The 21,577-nt window shown below is 45.0% G+C and overlaps 1 protein-coding gene across 2 annotated transcripts in view; it reads right to left on the bottom strand.

Moving 5' to 3' along the window:
• Positions 1–6,972: 6,972 nt before the first annotated feature.
• The window catches only part of LOC148431498 (uncharacterized), a 56,168-nt gene continuing 41,563 nt past the window's right edge, over positions 6,973–21,577 (bottom strand). For both annotated transcript variants that reach the window (XM_088465986.1, XM_088465985.1), the window contains 3 exons: positions 10,838–11,197; positions 8,205–8,608; positions 6,973–7,968 (listed from right to left, as the gene is read on the bottom strand). In XM_088465986.1, coding sequence (XP_088322112.1) covers positions 7,408–7,968; positions 8,205–8,608; positions 10,838–11,197 — 1,325 coding nt within the window. In that variant the 3' untranslated portion in view covers positions 6,973–7,407. The remainder of the gene's footprint in view (positions 7,969–8,204; positions 8,609–10,837; positions 11,198–21,577) is intronic.

Below are 21,577 nucleotides of genomic sequence, written 5' to 3'. Positions count from 1 at the left end.
TATGGGCAGGTGGTGGATACAGTTACTGTGCTAGTTCCTGGCTATGGGCAGTTGGTGGATACAGTTACTGTGCTAGTTCCTGGCTCAGCAGTTGGTGGATACAGTTACTGTGCTAGTTCCTGGCTATGGGCAGTTGGTGGATACAGTTACTGTGCTAGTTCCTGGCTCAGCAGTTGGTGGATACAGTTACTGTGCTAGTTCCTGGCTATGAGCAGTTGGTGGATACAGTTACTGTGCTAGTTTCTGGCTATGGGCAGGTGGTGGATACAGTTACTGTGCTAGTTCCTGGCTATAAGCAGGTGGTGGATACAGTTACTGTGCTAGTTCCTGGCTATGGGCAGTTGGTGGATACAGATACTGTGCTAGTTCCTGGCTATGGGCAGTTGGTGGATACAGATACTGTGCTAGTTCCTGGCTATGGGCAGTTGGTGGATACAGTTACTGTGCTAGTTCCTGGCTCAGCAGTTGGTGGATACAGTTACTGTGCTAGTTCCTGGCTCTGGGCAGGTGGTGGATACTGTGCTAGTTCCTGGCTATGGGCAGTTGGTGGATACAGTTACTGTGCTAGTTCCTGGCTCAGCAGTTGGTGGATACAGTTACTGTGCTAGTTCCTGGCTCAGCAGGTGGTGGATAGTTACTGTGCTAGTTCCTGGCTATGGGCAGTTGGTGGATACAGTTACTGTGCTAGTTCCTGGCTCAGCAGTTGGTGGATACAGTTACTGTGCTAGTTCCTGGCTCAGCAGTTGGTGGATACAGTTACTGTGCTAGTTTCTGGCTATGGGCAGGTGGTGGATACAGTTACTGTGCTAGTTCCTGGCTATGGGCAGTTGGTGGATAGTTACTGTGCTAGTTCCTGGCTATGAGCAGTTGGTGGATACAGTTACTGTGCTAGTTTCTGGCTATGGGCAGGTGGTGGATACAGTTACTGTGCTAGTTCCTGGCTATAAGCAGGTGGTGGATACAGTTACTGTGCTAGTTCCTGGCTCTTGGCAGTTGGTGGATACAGTTACTGTGCTAGTTCCTGGCTCAGCAGTTGGTGGATACAGTTACTGTGCTAGTTCCGGGCTCAGCAGTTGGTGGATACAGTTACTGTGCTAGTTCCTGGCTCAGCAGTTGGTGGATACAGTTACTGTGCTAGTTCCTGGCTCAGCAGTTGGTGGATAGTTACTGTGCTAGTTCCTGGCTCAGCAGTTGGTGGATACAGTTACTGTGCTAGTTCCTGGCTCAGCAGTTGGTGGATACAGTTACTGTGCTAGTTCCTGGCTCAGCAGGTGGTGGATACAGTTACTGTGCTAGTTCCTGGCTATGGGAGGTGGTGGATACAGTTACTGTGCTAGTTTCTGGCTATGGGCAGTTGGTGGATACTGTGCTAGTTCCTGGCTATGGGCAGTTGGTGGATACAGTTACTGTACTAGTTCCTGGCTATGGGCAGTTGGTGGATACAGATACTGTGCTAGTTCCTGGCTATGGGCAGTTGGTGGATACAGTTACTGTGCTAGTTCCTGGCTCAGCAGTTGGTGGATACAGATACTGTGCTAGTTCCTGGCTCAGCAGTTGGTGGATACAGTTACTGTGCTAGTTTCTGGCTATGGGCAGGTGGTGGATACAGTTACTGTGCTAGTTCCTGGCTATGGGCAGTTGGTGGATACAGTTACTGTGCTAGTTCCTGGCTCAGCAGTTGGTGGATACAGTTACTGTGCTAGTTCCTGGCTCAGCAGTTGGTGGATACAGTTACTGTGCTAGTTCCTGGCTCAGCAGTTGGTGGATACAGTTACTGTGCTAGTTCCTGGCTCAGCAGGTGGTGGATACAGTTACTGTGCTAGTTCCTGGCTATGGGAGGTGGTGGATACAGTTACTGTGCTAGTTTCTGGCTATGGGCAGTTGGTGGATACTGTGCTAGTTCCTGGCTATGGGCAGTTGGTGGATACAGTTACTGTACTAGTTCCTGGCTATGGGCAGTTGGTGGATACAGATACTGTGCTAGTTCCTGGCTATGGGCAGTTGGTGGATACAGTTACTGTGCTAGTTCCTGGCTCAGCAGTTGGTGGATACAGATACTGTGCTAGTTCCTGGCTCAGCAGTTGGTGGATACAGTTACTGTGCTAGTTTCTGGCTCAGCAGTTGGTGGATACAGTTACTGTGCTAGTTCCTGGCTATGGGCAGTTGGTGGATACAGTTACTGTGCTAGTTCCTGGCTATGAGCAGTTGGTGGATACAGTTACTGTGCTAGTTTCTGGCTATGGGCAGGTGGTGGATACAGTTACTGTGCTAGTTCCTGGCTATAAGCAGGTGGTGGATACAGTTACTGTGCTAGTTCCTGGCTATGGGCAGTTGGTGGATACAGATACTGTGCTAGTTCCTGGCTATGGGCAGTTGGTGGATACAGTTACTGTGCTAGTTCCTGGCTCAGCAGTTGGTGGATACAGTTACTGTGCTAGTTCCTGGCTATGGGCAGGTGGTGGATACTGTGCTAGTTCCTGGCTATGGGCAGTTGGTGGATACAGTTACTGTGCTAGTTCCTGGCTCAGCAGGTGGTGGATACAGTTACTGTGCTAGTTCCTGGCTCAGCAGTTGGTGGATACAGTTACTGTGCTAGTTCCTGGCTCAGCAGGTGGTGGATACAGTTACTGTGCTAGTTCCTGGCTATGGGCAGTTGGTGGATACTGTGCTAGTTCCTGGCTATGGGCAGGTGGTGGATACAGTTACTGTGCTAGTTCCTGGCTCTTGGCAGTTGGTGGATACAGTTACTGTGCTAGTTCCTGGCTCAGCAGTTGGTGGATACAGTTACTGTGCTAGTTCCGGGCTCAGCAGTTGGTGGATACAGTTACTGTGCTAGTTCCTGGCTCAGCAGTTGGTGGATACAGTTACTGTGCTAGTTCCTGGCTCAGCAGTTGGTGGATACAGTTACTGTGCTAGTTCCTGGCTCAGCAGTTGGTGGATACAGTTACTGTGCTAGTTCCTGGCTCAGCAGTTGGTGGATACAGTTACTGTGCTAGTTCCTGGCTATGGGCAGGTGGTGGATACAGTTACTGTGCTAGTTCCTGGCTATGGGCAGTTGGTGGATACAGTTACTGTGCTAGTTCCTGGCTCAGCAGTTGGTGGATACAGTTACTGTGCTAGTTCCTGGCTCTGGGCAGGTGGTGGATACTGTGCTAGTTCCTGGCTATGGGCAGTTGGTGGATACAGTTACTGTGCTAGTTCCTGGCTCAGCAGTTGGTGGATACAGTTACTGTGCTAGTTCCTGGCTCAGCAGGTGGTGGATAGTTACTGTGCTAGTTCCTGGCTATGGGCAGTTGGTGGATACAGTTACTGTGCTAGTTCCTGGCTCAGCAGTTGGTGGATACAGTTACTGTGCTAGTTCCTGGCTCAGCAGTTGGTGGATACAGTTACTGTGCTAGTTTCTGGCTATGGGCAGGTGGTGGATACAGTTACTGTGCTAGTTCCTGGCTATGGGCAGTTGGTGGATAGTTACTGTGCTAGTTCCTGGCTATGAGCAGTTGGTGGATACAGTTACTGTGCTAGTTTCTGGCTATGGGCAGGTGGTGGATACAGTTACTGTGCTAGTTCCTGGCTATAAGCAGGTGGTGGATACAGTTACTGTGCTAGTTCCTGGCTCTTGGCAGTTGGTGGATACAGTTACTGTGCTAGTTCCTGGCTCAGCAGTTGGTGGATACAGTTACTGTGCTAGTTCCGGGCTCAGCAGTTGGTGGATACAGTTACTGTGCTAGTTCCTGGCTCAGCAGTTGGTGGATACAGTTACTGTGCTAGTTCCTGGCTCAGCAGTTGGTGGATAGTTACTGTGCTAGTTCCTGGCTCAGCAGTTGGTGGATACAGTTACTGTGCTAGTTCCTGGCTCAGCAGTTGGTGGATACAGTTACTGTGCTAGTTCCTGGCTCAGCAGGTGGTGGATACAGTTACTGTGCTAGTTCCTGGCTATGGGAGGTGGTGGATACAGTTACTGTGCTAGTTTCTGGCTATGGGCAGTTGGTGGATACTGTGCTAGTTCCTGGCTATGGGCAGTTGGTGGATACAGTTACTGTACTAGTTCCTGGCTATGGGCAGTTGGTGGATACAGATACTGTGCTAGTTCCTGGCTATGGGCAGTTGGTGGATACAGTTACTGTGCTAGTTCCTGGCTCAGCAGTTGGTGGATACAGATACTGTGCTAGTTCCTGGCTCAGCAGTTGGTGGATACAGTTACTGTGCTAGTTTCTGGCTATGGGCAGGTGGTGGATACAGTTACTGTGCTAGTTCCTGGCTATGGGCAGTTGGTGGATACAGTTACTGTGCTAGTTCCTGGCTATGAGCAGTTGGTGGATACAGTTACTGTGCTAGTTTCTGGCTATGGGCAGGTGGTGGATACAGTTACTGTGCTAGTTCCTGGCTATAAGCAGGTGGTGGATACAGTTACTGTGCTAGTTCCTGGCTATGGGCAGTTGGTGGATACAGATACTGTGCTAGTTCCTGGCTATGGGCAGTTGGTGGATACAGATACTGTGCTAGTTCCTGGCTCAGCAGTTGGTGGATACAGTTACTGTGCTAGTTCCTGGCTCAGCAGTTGGTGGATACAGTTACTGTGCTAGTACCTGGCTATTGGTGGATACAGTAAAGGTGCATACACACAGAACCATATGTTCAATGAACGATATCGCTGAATGATTTCCCTTGAACTTCCCAGTGTACAGGATGAACGATATCGTCCGTACACACTGAACAAAATAACAATCAACGATATCGTTGACTATATTCCATTGGTGAATTCAAATTATTGTTTCTTGAGGAGTGCATACTGGGCTGATGTTTCTGGAGGGGTGGGCAGGGCTTTCATGAGGGGATAAATAGGCGGCGGCCATTGGCTAATTTGGTTTATACCTGAACGCTATTGCATTGCTAATTTGCTTTACTTTGTTTTCGGCTTGCCTTAACAAAGTGTTTCTACCTTTCTTGCGTGATGGATTCTATTCGCCATCGACTATTGGCCGCTTATGCTGGAGTTCTGATATTAGCCGATAGGGAGAGGGCCCAGAAGTGGAGAAGGGCTCGTTCCTGCTGGACGAAGGGGTGGCTCTTGCAGAGGGATTCTTTAATGGAGATTCGTGAAAATAATCCAGACGACTACCAGAACATCTTGCGGATGGATGAGGCAACATTTCAGGAGTTGCCTGGCCTGGCGACTCCTTATATCAGCAGACAGAATACTAATATGAGGAAGGCCATACCTGCTGAGAGGCTGGTGGCTACCTTGCGTTATCTTGCGATCCTTTGCCGACCTGAAACTTGGAACCCTGATCTCACCCCAGGCTTTGGGCCTCATTATTCCAAAGACCTGTAAAGCCATATACACGGCCCTCAAGACACAGTATTTTAAGGTAAGATATTTTGTAATGTATGTACTTTGATATATGCTGCAAACTCACACGGTATGGACCTTGTGCTGGGCTCCCTATTCGTATATGCTGATGGCCAACCTGTATGCGGACCCCAAGTATTAAGTATGAGCAACATTCTCTGGCCCCTCAGGTTTAATTTGCTGGTTTGTTTATGTTGTAAGCTAATATATTGCAAAATCTGTAAATCGTATTTCTTTGTTTTTACTTTGTAGTTTCCATCGTCCATTGAAGATTGGCAAACTATTCCTTATCAATTTGAGACAAAATGGAACTTTCCCAATTGTGTTGGCGCCATCAACGGCAAACACGTGCGGATCACCCCACCTAGCAAAACCGGATCTTTATATTTTAATTATAAAGGGTTTATTTTTTAGACTGGTTTTGATGGCCATTGTTAATGCCAACAACTAATTTATTTTGGTGGACGTGGGGGAATAATGGCCGTGCCTCCGATGGTGGCTCATTTAAGAACACTGTTTTCTATGAAAAACTTATGTCAAAAAGCCGGAATCTACCACCTGCATCTCTATATAAAAACGGTTTAAATTTTGTGTGTCGCCGATGTGGCATTTGCCTTAGATGAACATTTACTCAAACATTTTGCACAAAGGGGATTAAAAAAAAAAAAAAAGGAGGGGCGTATATTGAATTACAGACTATCTAGGGCACACCTTACAGTAGAAAACGCCTTTGGAATTCCGAGCAGTCGATTACGGATTTTTCACACCGCTATAAATTTACGTGCAGATGAAATCGATTGGGTGGTTTTGGCCTCTTGCGCTCTGCATAATTTACTCCGTCGCAAGAGTACACCGCAAAGTCCACCGACCACCCGAATCTACAGAACACATAGATGGTAATGAAATGTGTCCCTCTGCGTGTAGACCACTAATACCTGACCACTGTAGGGGCAACAGGTCAGGGAACAGTACCTGGCCTATTTGAACAGAGAAAAGGCTGTGTCATGGCAGAGTAGCATAATATATTCTAAAAAAAATGTAATCTTGTAACTTAATAAAACATTTCAATTATTTCAAAAAGTTTGTTTCAAAATCAAATATTTGAACAAACTAAAAACTATTTTACTGTACATAAAACTAATGTATTCTTATTAATTTCCTAATTATATATATATATATATATATATATACATATACACATACATACATACATACATACACACATGCATACATACACAGATTGAGTCTCCCATATCCAAAATGCTTGGGACCAGTGGTATTTTGGATATAGGAATATTCAGCAGTTTGGAATAATTGCATACACCATAATTAAATATCTTGGGAATATGACCCCAATATACACACAGAATTCATTTGTGTTTCATATACACCTTATACACACAGCCTGAAGGTTATTTTATACAATATTATTTATTTTTAATTATTTGTGCCTTAGACAAAGTTTGTGTACATTGTACCATCAAAAATCAAAGGTTTCATTATCTGAGTCATGCAAAAAAAATTCCAGATTTCGGAAATATTCTGTATTTCACAATATTTGAATATGGGAGACTCAACCTGTATATATATATATATAAAATATACGACCATTACAAATATACATTTATCCATTTATTGTTTATTACTAATATGTTGGAATCTACGCAGCAAATAACACAAACAACTTTGTTTTTTAGAAAAAAATTTTTAAACCATTAAATGGCTCGAGGTTATGAATTTTGGACAGGATACACTGATTATAACCAAGCCAATGAGTGCCTCTAGAGTAAAGAATACTGAATGTTTGGTCATGTATAGTAGAGACCAAACCATAGATGATGACATTACTGGGCAAAGGATTAAGATCCAGTATTTTCCATACAGTGTCCACAGAAGACACAAAGAAATCTACAGATACATAGCGTCTAGCAACAGGGGCAATTGAAGCAGAAAAACCATCTGTATGGTAGGATGACCAACTCAAGATCCATCCTCAAGAATGAGCTGGAGAAAAAAGGTCTGAACAATTATTAAAACAGGTTGAAAAAAAAAAAAATTCACAAACTAAAAAAACAGTTCTTCGCCTTAGAGAGTGGACTGTGCACTCCGCCATGCATGCCACTCGTGGATGTGCCAGGGAAGTGGGATGGTGGCCCAGGGCTGCTCGATACATAATGGGGATAGGATTGTGGAGGAGGATTTGTGGGATACGACAGAGGGTGAGGGTAACTACTTGTTGCCGGTGGAGTGGGCTGCTGTGGGATATATGGAGTTAGGGACGTGGTGTTATCCAAATGTCCACTTAAACCACGCATCAACGCTTCATATATGACACCCTTGAAATGCTGCTGCTGTGCTGGTTGCATGTTCCGCATTTCATTGGCAATGTTCTGTCCGAAAATGACAAATTCATCCATGGGAGGTCGAAATACCTCCTCCGCATGTTTTAAAAATTGTTCAGACCCAGACGGTACAGAACTAGAGGGCTTTGGGACCCTTGACTCCGTCCTCTGCTTCTTGGAGGCTGGCTGTGGTGGTGGCGGCACCTCTAGACCAGTCTCTTCTAGTTGTGCGTTCTCCCTGGCCGGAGCGCCAAGATCCATGTCCGAGGGAACGATCTAGGAGAGAAACAAACTAGGTACATGAAAAAAAAAAAAAAGTTTTTCAAAAATAAAAAAAATTATTCCATGTTAAACAATAAGTAGAACATTAATATATCTAAATAGATTTTGGTGAAAAAAATTACATAACCATTAAACTGATGCACACTTTTTTGTACTCCCGACATACTGTCACAAAATTTTGCAGTTTTAAAGATTAAACATTTGCAATATATGCTTATGGATGTATTTACGAGATCTTGACTCTCCGGATCAGCCTCAGGAAAGACGTCCTCCTCGTCTGGATCCAGGGAGCACCTAGACCAGTCCTCCGGCTCTTTTTCAAGGACGAAGGTGAGGAGGTCATAGTACCATAAAGATGGCTTCACCACTTCCTCGGCCCCAGCTCCGGAAAGTTTTGCATCTGTATATTGCTTGTGTTTCTTGAGGAACACTGTACGGAAATTCTGGATCTTGCTTTTGACCCAACGTACGTCAGCATTCTTCTTATGGCTCCTACAGTACATGACCATTTTTTCATAGGCCTTATTTTTCAGGTGGCGATCGGAGTATTCTTTGCTCCTCACCCTCCAAAGGCACTCATTGGCTTGGTATAGATAAATGAATCCTATCCAGAATTCTCTCATTGCAGATATGTCTGTAACAACAAGTGGATAAATAATGATTAGAATTATAGAAACCTGAAGACAAAAACGCCAAACCCATTCTATAACTCCACCCGCTCCTACCCTCACAGAGTCTAGAATTCCAAGACAAGCATGGTGTTAGAGCCAAAATATGTGTATATGGGGCATTGTGTAAAAGGGGCACTACTGTGTGTAATATAATATGATTGTGTCCAACGTCATTCCCTATCATCTACGTCGCCATAGATGGGGGATGTATTATAGTGGCACGATACCGAGGCAAAGCAGGAAGCTTTATGGATGAGATGTATGAACATCTAACATCTCATTGGCCAGAGCTGGGGAGCTCCGGCGATCGCTGCTGATGCCCACAGTGCATCAGTCTAGTGCCGGCACCACTGAGCATGGGCGGGATCTCGCAAGCATCATGTGTGCAGCCCTGGAGCCGGCAGGGACATCGCTGTCCCTGCTGCATGGATAGGGCATCGCCAGGCTGTAGCTGCAGCAGGCGCAACGGTCAAGCTGACCATTAGTACATAGCTCTGCCTATCAGTGCTGCCATCTTGTAGATCGCAGCGCCGATAATGACAGGGGAGCATAGCGATATGAACTAATTATCGTTGAACAATATTATTGTTCATAGATATTGTACAGTGTGTCCGCCCCTTTACTGTGATAGTTCCTGGGAGTTGGTGTAGTCCCTGTACAGCAGACAAAGCACCCGATCCCTGCAGTCGGTACTTGCAGATGTAGATCACTGCATGTATGTCTGTGTGACGTAACCCATGGCCAAGGGTGGGGGTTTAGCTTTTCAGAAATTAAGGGCCTGATTCAGACCCACTCGCGAGCGGCTGTCCGCTCGCAAGTGGGTCGATGTTCTGCACTGAGCATGCGCACGACGGAGGGAGCTCCGTCGTGCGCATGCGCCAGACGCGACGAGCGAAGGACTTTCCTTCGCTCGTTGTGTCTGATCAAAGGGGGCGTGTTGTCGATGTTGATTGACAGCACGCCCCCTTTGGTGGGCGTGCCTCCCTGACGGGGGCGTTCCTAAGGGAACGCCTACCGTCAGAAGCCGGCCCACTGACATCACTAGTCATGTCAGTGGGAGTGATTTTGGCTCTGATAGAGCCAAAATCACTCCTGGCCTTGCGGTTGAAAACCTCAACCGCAGGCTCCGGCTCGCAGTTTCGATGGTCGCGATGGTCAATATTTAAAGTACTAGCTGAAGTACCCGGTGTTGCCCAGATTAAGATCTTCAAGTTATTACGTTTTATTATGTGATGTCATCCGAATCCATCTAGTGGAAGGCCCAGAACAGGCTCCCTGGGTCAAAGTTGTGCGAAGCGCACTCTGTTGTGAGGTCCGACTGGGACCCTAACCCCCTACTCTTCTGGAAACCATTGCTACCACTCATTGAATTTTTTGCCCAAATTATGTGATGTTCTCTGAATCCATTTAGCAGAAGTCCCAGAACAGACTCTCTGGGTCATAGTTCTGCACAGCGCTCTCAGCCGTGAGGTCCAACCGGGACCCCAACCACTCCATTAGGTATCCCAGACCAATTGACACCCCTCTGTAAAGTTTTCATAGGTCTGCCCAGCATACAACAATGGGAGGTCCCACTGGGACCTCAACCACCTAGTAGGTCTTCTTGGATCCAATGTTACCATTCTGTAAAGTTTTTGTCCTAATCCATCTAGTGGAAGGCTCAGACCAGGCTCCTTAGGTCAAAGATCTGCCCAGCGCATGGCAACGGGAGGTCCGGCCGAGACCTTAACCCCGTAACATGTCTTCTGGGATCCAACGTTACCATTCTGTAAAGTTTTCGTCCAAATCAATCTAGTGGAAGGCTCAGAACAGGTTCCTCAGGTCAAAGTTCTGCCCAGCGTACACCAACCGACCAAGACCCTAACCCGCCCAGGATCTAACTGGACCACCTCGCATTGGTTTAATCTCAGTAGGTGCAGGGGTGTCCGAATGCATAACCGGTAGACAGACAGACCAATGAATTTATTTAAAAGATCATTGCTTCATATGTCTATCAATCAGGTAATTGAAATTACTTTTCTCCCAGGTGAGTTTTACGGTGTTTATCAAGAGCTGATTTTTGTGTAAAGCATTTCCCACACTCAGAGCATGGAAATGGTCTTTCACCTGTGTGACTTTCTCTGATGTATAACAAAATGTCATTCCCGTGTAAAACATTTACCACACACAGAACATAAAAACGGGGGTCTCACCTGTGTAATGTCTCCGATGTCTAACAAGATCTGAGTTCGGTGTAAAATATTTCCCCCACTGAGAACGTGGAAATGGTCTCTCTCCTGCCTTAGTTGGCTGATGGGTAATTGGCTTTGTGATCTGTGCAATATCTGTCTTATCTATAGAACAGGAAAAGGTCTTCTCTACTGTAAGATCTGTAATAGATGTAACACTAACAGGGGAACATCTCTTATAATTGGGATCAGATGACATATGTGAACTAAGTAGTACTGAATTTATCATTGGAGTAATAGAGTTTTCTTCTAGTGTGATGTCATCTTTGATTTCATGATCTGGAGATAAACGTTCCTCTGAGGTATTCCTCTTGCAGTGTCCATCTGCGGAGAATAAAGTAAATATACGTTAATATATTTAGAGTATGGAGTATGCAGCTAGAGAGCTGAAATGTGCTTAATAATACAAGTGAAAAGAAGAATATTCTGGGACTGTGTGAGACCTGCAGGACAAGGGCAGCAGGGCACATGGGAACCATCTGTGGTCAGTAACATCCCAGAGAATCAGACACAGACAACACTGCAGGAAAACCTGTGATCAGGCAAGAACTTTGTGCAACTGAAAGGTTTAATTAAGCAGGAACTCCCAAGATTGGTTACAGGAGCACGTAGTAGGCAGTGAAACAATCGGATACATATGCGGGAATCCTAGAACTAGTAGCTGACAGGGTTGCATAAATTTAGATTTAAAAAAAAAAAAAAAAAAATCAAAAACTGATTTATTTGAGTTAAATACGTTTTTTTAATCAAATTTGTTTTTTAAATAAACATTTAAGAATTTAAAACGTTTACTGAAAAAATAAATTTTTTTATTTAAATCCCAAAAAATGATTTAAAATCAAATAAATCAGTTTTTGATTAAAAAAAAACAAAAAACAAACAATTTTATGCAACCCTAGTAGCTGAATATAATTATATAATGCCAAAAGGGGAATGTAGGGGATAGAAAATACAAAAAAATAAAAGTAAAATAAGCAAATAAGTCATTTAATTATTCACATATATACATATTTAGAACCCGCTGTCAGGGAAATATATAGGAATGTCCTGATCTGTTCGGAGACAGGTGGTCGAGCAGTTGTAGGGAGATGCTCAAATGAGTGAAGATAATGGTTTACGGGAAGGTTATAAAGTTTGTATGGTGACTCTTGTTACTAATATGTCAAGGTTCACAAGATATGTTAATCTGCTCCCCAAATTCCTTGAAGATTGGCGAAATGTCACAGACCGTGATCCTATAGCAAAGACCCCCTTACAGCCATGACAAAATTAAATTTATGAAGAAGGAATAAATTAGGCAATATTATAATGTACTACTGGACAAATATATGCGTTCTCTACCACGTAGAATCACCTACTGGGTGAGACAAGGTTAAATGTGGAAAATTTTCAGGATGACCAAAGTTTTACTTGGGCCCCCTGACTAGGAATAAAGATTGCTTTGAAAGACTGAGCTACGTTCCCACAGGGGCAGTAATGTTTAGTCAGAGGGGTTCAGCCACTGAGAGAGCACACCACGGGGCAAAGTCCAATACAATGTTGTAGATGCCAGGGAGTGGGCCATATTTCCGCAAATTGTTCCCTCAGCTTTGTATTACAGCACAGCCAGATGAGAGTCATCATTTGCCTGAGCAGTTTGTTCAGCGAAGACTATCTCCAGGAAAAAACAAATGAAGTGTTTAGCAAAAAGTGGAAGGCTGTAATGCGGTAGCCTTGCTAGATTCTGGACATCTAGTAACTGGTGTATGCCAGATTGGTAGACTCATTTCCCTGTATTACTAAAATATAAAAGTGATGTCACTGTGACACCCCCAGATCCCCTCACCTCCCCAGTCATGTCCTTGTATTATTACTATAGATATAAGTGATGTCACTGTGACACCCCCAGATTCCCTCACCTCCCCAGTCATGTCCCTGTATTATTACTATAGATATAAGTGATGTCACTGTGACACTCCCAGATCCCCTCACCTCCCCAGTCATGTCCCTGTATTATTACTATAGATATAAGTGATGTCACTGTGACACTCCCAGATCCTCTCACCTCCCCAGTCATGTCCCTGTATTATTACTATAGATATAAGTGATGTCACTGTGACCCTCCCAGATCCTCTCACCTCCCCAGTCATGTCCCTGTATTATTACTATAGATATAAGTGATGTCACTGTGACACATCCAGATCCCCTCACCTCCCCAGTCATGTCCCTGTATTATTACTATAGATATAAGTGATGTCACTGTGACACTCCCAGATCCCCTCACCTCCCCAGTCATGTCCCTGTATTATTACTATAGATATAAGTGATGTCACTGTGACACCCCCAGATTCCCTCACCTCCCCAGTCATGTCCCTGTATTATTACTATAGATATAAGTGATGTCACTGTGACACTCCCAGATCCCCTCACCTCCCCAGTCATGTCCCTGTATTATTACTATAGATATAAGTGATGTCACTGTGACACTCCCAGATCCTCTCACCTCCCCAGTCATGTCCCTGTATTATTACTATAGATATAAGTGATGTCACTGTGACTCCCCCAGATCCCCTCACCTCCCCAGTCATGTCCATGTATTATTACTATAGATATAAGTGATGTCACTGTGACACTCCCAGATCTCCTCACCTCCCCAGTCATGTCCCTGTATTATTACTATAGATATAAGTGATGTCACTGTGACACTCCCAGATCCTCTCACCTCCCCAGTCATGTCCCTGTATTATTACTATAGATATAAGTGATGTCACTGTGACACTCCCAGATCCTCTCACCTCCCCAGTCATGTCCCTGTATTATTACTATAGATATAAGTGATGTCACTGGGACACTCCCAGATCCCCTCACCTCCCCAGTCATGTCCCTGTATTATTACTATAGATATAAGTGATGTCACTGTGACACCCCCAGATCCCCTCACCTCCCCAGTCAAGTCCCTGTATTATTACTATAGATATAAGTGATGTCACTGTGACACTCCCAGATCCTCTCACCTCCCCAGTCATGTCCCTGTATTATTACTATAGATATAAGTGATGTCACTGTGACACTCCCAGATCCTCTCACCTCCCCAGTCATGTCCCTGTATTATTACTATAGATATAAGTGATGTCACCGTGACACTCCCAGATCCTCTCACCTCCCCAGTCATGTCCCTGTATTATTACTATAGATATAAGTGATGTCACTGTGACACTCCCAGATCCTCTCACCTCCCCAGTCATGTCCCTGTATTATTACTATAGATATAAGTGATGTCACTGTGACACTCCCAGATCCTCTCACCTCCCCAGTCATGTCCCTGTATTATTACTATAGATATAAGTGATGTCACTGTGACACTCCCAGATCCTCTCACCTCCCCAGTCATGTCCCTGTATTATTACTATAGATATAAGTGATGTCACTGTGACACTCCCAGATCCTCTCACCTCCCCAGTCATGTCCCTGTATTATTACTATAGATATAAGTGATGTCACTGTGACACCCTCAGATCCCCTCACCTCCCCAGTCATGTCCCTGTATTATTACTATAGATATAAGTGATGTCACTGTGACACTCCCAGATCCTCTCACCTCCCCAGTCATGTCCCTGTATTATTACTATAGATATAAGTGATGTCACTGTGACACCCCCAGATTCCCTCACCTCCCCAGTCATGTCCCTGTATTATTACTATAGATATAAGTGATGTCACTGTGACACCCCCAGATTCCCTCACCTCCCCAGTCATGTCCCTGTATTATTACTATAGATATAAGTGATGTCACTGTGACCCTCCCAGATCCTCTCACCTCCCCAGTCATGTCCCTGTATTATTACTATAGATAAGTGATGTCACTGTGACCCTCCCAGATCCTCTCACCTCCCCAGTCATGTCCCTGTATTATTACTATAGATAAGTGATGTCACTGTGACACATCCAGATCCCCTCACCTCCCCAGTCATGTCCCTGTATTATTACTATAGATATAAGTGATGTCACTGTGACACTCCCAGATCCCCTCACCTCCCCAGTCATGTCCCTGTATTATTACTATAGATATAAGTGATGTCACTGTGACACTCCCAGATCCCCTCACCTCCCCAGTCATGTCCCTGTATTATTACTATAGATATAAGTGATGTCACTGTGACACTCCCAGATCCTCTCACCTCCCCAGTAATGTCCATGTATTATTACTATAGATATAAGTGATGTCACTGTGACACTCCCAGATCTCCTCACCTCCCCAGTCATGTCCCTGTATTATTACTATAGATATAAGTGATGTCACTGTGACACTCCCAGATCCTCTCACCTCCCCAGTCATGTCCCTGTATTATTACTATAGATATAAGTGATGTCACTGTGACACCCCCAGATCCCCTCACCTCCCCAGTCATGTCCCTGTATTATTACTATAGATATAAGTGATGTCACTGTGACACCCCCAGAATCCCTCACCTCCCCAGTCATGTCCCTGTATTATTACTATAGATATAAGTGATGTCACTGTGACACTCCCAGATCCCCTCACCTCCCCAGTCATGTCCCTGTATTATTACTATAGATATAAGTGATGTCACTGTGACACTCCCAGATCCTCTCACCTCCCCAGTCATGTCCCTGTATTATTACTATAGATATAAGTGATGTCACTGTGACTCCCCCAGATCCCCTCACCTCCCCAGTCATGTCCATGTATTATTACTATAGATATAAGTGATGTCACTGTGACACTCCCAGATCTCCTCACCTCCCCAGTCATGTCCCTGTATTATTACTATAGATATAAGTGATGTCACTGTGACACTCCCAGATCCTCTCACCTCCCCAGTCATGTCCCTGTATTATTACTATAGATATAAGTGATGTCACTGTGACACTCCCAGATCCCCTCACCTCCCCAGTCATGTCCCTGTATTACTACAGATATAAGTGATGTCACTGTGACACCCCCAGATCCCCTCACCTCCCCAGTCAAGTCCCTGTATTATTACTATAGATATAAGTGATGTCACTGTGACACTCCCAGATCCTCTCACCTCCCCAGTCATATCCCTGTATTATTACTATAGATATAAGTGATGTCACTGTGACACTCCCAGATCCTCTCACCTCCCCAGTCATGTCCCTGTATTATTACTATAGATATAAGTGATGTCACTGTGACACCCTCAGATCCCCTCACCTCCCCAGTCATGTACCTGTATTATTACTATAGATATAAGTGATCTCACTGTGACACTCCCAGATCCCCTCACCTCCCCAGTCATGTCCCTGTATTATTACTATAGATATAAGTGATGTCACTGTGACACTCCCAGATCCCCTCACCTCCCCAGTCATGTCCCTGTATTATTACTATAGATATAAGTGATGTCACTGTGACACTCCCAGATCCCCTCACCTCCCCAGTCATGTCCCTGTATTATTACTATAGATATAAGTGATGTCACTGTGACACCCCCAGATCCTCTCACCTCCCCAGTCATGTCCTTGTATTATTACTATAGATATAAGTGATGTCACTGTGACACCCCCAGATCCCCTCACCTCCCCAGTCATGTCCCTGTATTATTACTATAGATATAAGTGATGTCACTGTGACACCCCCAGATTCCCTCACCTCCCCAGTCATGTCCCTGTATTATTACTATAGATATAAGTGATGTCACTGTGACACCCCCAGATTCCCTCACCTCCCCAGTCATGTCCCTGTATTATTACTATAGATATAAGTGATGTCACTGTGACACTCCCAGATCCCCTCACCTCCCCAGTCATGTCCCTGTATTATTACTATAGATATAAGTGATGTCACTGTGACACTCCCAGATCCCCTCACCTCCCCAGTCATGTCCCTGTATTATTACTATAGATATAAGTGATGTCACTGTGACACTCCCAGATCCCCTCACCTCCCCAGTCATGTCCCTGTATCATTACTATAGATATAAGTGATGTCACTGTGACTCCCAGATCCCCTCACCTCCCCAGTCATGTCCCTGTATCATTACTATAGATATAAGTGATGTCACTGTGACACTCCCAGATCCCCTCACCTCCCCAGTCATGTCCCTGTATTATTACTATAGATATAAGTGATGTCACTGTGACACTCCCAGATCCTCTCACCTCCCCAGTCATGTCCCTGTATTATTACTATAGATATAAGTGATGTCACTGTGACACTCCCAGATCCCCTCACCTCCCCAGTCATGTACCTGTATTATTACTATAGATATAAGTGATGTCACTGTGACACTCCCAGATCTCCTCACTTCCCCAGTCATGTCCCTGTATTATTACTATAGATATAAGTGATGTCACTGTGACACTCCCAGATCCTCTCACCTCCCCAGTCATGTCCCTGTATTATTACTATAGATATAAGTGATGTCACTGTGACACCCTCAGATCCCCTCACCTCCCCAGTCATGTCCCTGTATTATTACTATAGATATAAGTGATGTCACTGTGACACTCCCAGATCCCCTCACCTCCCCAGTCATGTACCTGTATTATTACTATAGATATAAGTGATGTCACTGTGACACTCCCAGATCTCCTCACCTCCCCAGTCATGTCCCTGTATTATTACTATAGATATAAGTGATGTCACTGTGACACTCCCAGATCCTCTCACCTCCCCAGTCATGTCCCTGTATTATTACTATAGATATAAGTGATGTCACTGTGACACCCCCAGTCCTCTCACCTCCCCAGTCATGTCCCTGTATTATTACTATAGATATAAGTGATGTTAGTCACACTCCCAGATTCCCTCACCTCCCCAGTCATATCCCTGTATTATTACTATAGATATAAGTGATGTCACTGTGACACTCCCAGATCCCCTCACCTCCCCAGTCATGTCCCTGTATTATTACTATAGATATAAGTGATGTCACTGTGACACTCCCAGATCCCCTCACCCCCAGTTATGTCCCTGTATTATTACTATAGATATAAGTGATGTCACTGTGACACTCCCAGATCCCCTCACCTCCCCAGTCATGTCCCTGTATTATTATTATAGATATAAGTGATGTCACTGTGACACTCCCAGATCCCCTCACCTCCCCAGTCATGTCCCTGTATTATTACTATAGATATAAGTGATGTCACTGTGACACTCCCAGATCCCCTCACCTCCCCAGTCATGTCCCTGTATTATTACTATAGATATAAGTGATGTCACTGTGACACCCCCAGATCCCCTCACCTCCCCAGTCATGTCCCTGTATTATTACTATAGATATAAGTGATGTCACTGTGACACCCCCAGATCCCCTCACCTCCCCAGTCATGTCCCTGTATTATTACTATAGATATAAGTGATGTTAGTCACACTCCCAGATCCCCTCACCTCCCCAGTCATGACCCTGTATTATTACTATAGATATAAGTGATGTCACTGTGACACTCCCAGATCCTCTCACCTCCCCAGTCATGTCCCTGTATTATTACTATAGATATAAGTGATGTTAGTCACACTCCCAGATCCCCTCACCTCCCCAGTCATGACCCTGTATTATTACTATAGATATAAGTGATGTCACTGTGACACCCCCAGATCCCCTCACCTCCCCAGTCATGACCCTGTATTATTACTATAGATATAAGTGATGTCACTGTGACACCCCCAGATCCCCTCACCTCCCCAGTCATGTCCCTGTATTATTACTATAGATATAAGTGATGTCACTGTGACACCCCCAGATCCCCTCACCTCCCCAGTCATGTCCCTGTATTATTACTATAGATATAAGTGATGTCACTGTGACACTCCCAGATCCTCTCACCTCCCCAGTCATGTCCCTGTATTATTACTATAGATATAAGTGATGTCACTGTGACACTCCCAGATCCCCTCACCTCCCCAGTCATGTCCCTGTATTATTACTATAGATATAAGTGATGTCACTGTGACACCCCCAGATCCTCTCACCTCCCCAGTCATGTCCCTGTATTATTACTATAGATATAAGTGATGTCACTGTGACACTCCCAGATCCCCTCACCTCCCCAGTCATGTCCCTGTATTATTACTATAGATATAAGTGATGTCACTGTGACACATCCAGATCCCCTCACCTCCCCAGTCATGTCCCTGTATTATTACTATAGATATAAGTGATGTCACTGTGACACTCCCAGATCCCCTCACCTCCCCAGTCATGTCCCTGTATTATTACTATAGATATAAGTGATGTCACTGTGACACTCCCAGATCCCCTCACCTCCCCAGTCATGTCCCTGTATTATTACTATAGATATAAGTGATGTCACTGTGACACTCCCAGAGCCTCTCACCTCCCCAGTCATGTCCCTGTATTATTACTATAGATATGTGATGTCACTGTGACACCCCCAGATCCCCTCACCTCCCCAGTCATGTCCCTGTATTATTACTATAGATATAAGTGATGTCACTGTGACACTCCCAGATCCCCTCACCTCCCCAGTCATGTCCCTGTATTATTACTATAGATATAAGTGATGTCACTGTGACACTCCCAGAGCCCCTCACCTCCCAGTCATGTCCCTGTATTATTACTATAGATATAAGTGATGTCACTGTGACACCCCCAGATCCCCTCACCTCCCCAGTCATGTCCCTGTATTATTACTATAGATATAAGTGATGTCACTGTGAGACTCCCAGATCCCCTCACCTCCCCAGTCATGTCCCTGTATTATTACTATAGATATAAGTGATGTCACTGTGAGACTCCCAGATCCCCTCACCTCCCCAGTCATGTCCCTGTATTATTGCTAGATATAAGTGATGTCACTGTGACACTCCCAGATCCCCTCACCTCCCCAGTCATGTCCCTGTATTATTACTATAGATATAAGTGATGTCACTGTGACACCCCCAGATCCCCTCACCTCCCCAGTCATGTCCCTGTATTATTACTATAGATATAAGTGATGTCACTGTGACACTCCCAGATCCTCTCACCTCCCCAGTCATGTCCCTGTATTATTACTATAGATATAAGTGATGTCACTGTGACACTCCCAGATCCCCTCACCTCCCCAGTCATGTCCCTGTATTATTACTATAGATATAAGTGATGTCACTGTGACACCCCCAGATCCCCTCACCTCCCCAGTCATGTCCCTGTATTATTACTATAGATATAAGTGATGTCACTGTGACACTCCCAGATCCCCTCACCTCCCCAGTCATGTCCCTGTATTATTACTATAGATATAAGTGATGTCACTGTGACACTCCCAGATCCCCTCACCTCCCCAATCATGTCCCTGTATTATTACTATAGATATAAGTGATGTCACTGTGACACTCCCAGATCCCCTCACCTCCCAGTCATGTCCCTGTATTATTACTATAGATATAAGTGAGGTCACTGTGACACCCCCAGATCCCCTCACCTCCCCAGTCATGTCCCTGTATTATTACTATAGATATAAGTGATGTCACTGTGACACTCCCAGATCCCCTCACCTCCCCAGTCATGTCCCTGTATTATTACTATAGATATAAGTGATGTCACTGTGACACCCCCAGATCCCCTCACCTCCCCAGTCATGTCCCTGTATTATTACTATAGATATAAGTGATGTCACTGTGACACTCCCAGATCCCCTCACCTCCCCAGTCATGTCCCTGTATTATTACTATAGATATAAGTGATGTCACTGTGACACTCCCAGATCCCCTCACCTCCCCAGTCATGTCCCTGTATTATTACTATAGATATAAGTGATGTCACTGTGAGACTCCCAGATCCCCTCACCTCCCCAGTCATGTCCCTGTATTATTACTATAGATATAAGTGATGTCACTGTGAGACTCCCAGATCCCCTCACCTCCCCAGTCATGTCCCTGTATTATTACTATAGATATAAGTGATGTCACTGTGACACCCCCAGATCCCCTCACCTCCCCAATCATGTCCCTGTATTATTACTATAGATATAAGTGATGTCACTGTGACACTCCCAGATCCCCTCACCTCCCAGTCATGTCCCTGTATTATTACTATAGATATAAGTGAGGTCACTGTGACACCCCCAGATCCCCTCACCTCCCCAGTCATGTCCCTGTATTATTACTATAGATATAAGTGATGTCACTGTGACACTCCCAGATCCCCTCACCTCCCCAGTCATGTCCCTGTATTATTACTATAGATATAAGTGATGTCACTGTGACACTCCCAGATCCCCTCACCTCCCCAGTCATGTCCCTGTATTATTACTATAGATATAAGTGAGGTCACTGTGACACCCCCAGATCCCCTCACCTCCCCAGTCATGTCCCTGTATTATTACTATAGATATAAGTGATGTCACTGTGACACTCCCAGATCCCCTCACCTCCCCAGTCATGTCCCTGTATTATTACTATAGATATAAGTGATGTCACTGTGACACTCCCAGATCCCCTCACCTCCCCAGTCATGTCCCTGTATTATTACTATAGATATAAGTGAGGTCACTGTGACACTCCCAGATCCCCTCACCTCCCCAGTCATGTCCCTGTATTATTACTATAGATATAAGTGAGGTCACTGTGACACTCCCAGATCCCCTCACCTCCCCAGTCATGTCCCTGTATTATTACTATAGATATAAGTGATGTCACTGTGACACTCCCAGATCCCCTCACCTCCCCAGTCATGTCCCTGTATTATTACTATAGATATAAGTGATGTCACTGTGACACTCCCAGATCCCCTC

Source organism: Taudactylus pleione, unplaced genomic scaffold, assembly GCF_031769625.1.
Source record: "Taudactylus pleione unplaced genomic scaffold, aTauple2 ptg002219l, whole genome shotgun sequence".
Classification (NCBI taxonomy): Eukaryota; Metazoa; Chordata; class Amphibia; order Anura; family Myobatrachidae; genus Taudactylus; species Taudactylus pleione.
Note: the sequence above shows the minus strand (reverse complement) of the source record. Positions and strands in the feature narration are given on the sequence as shown.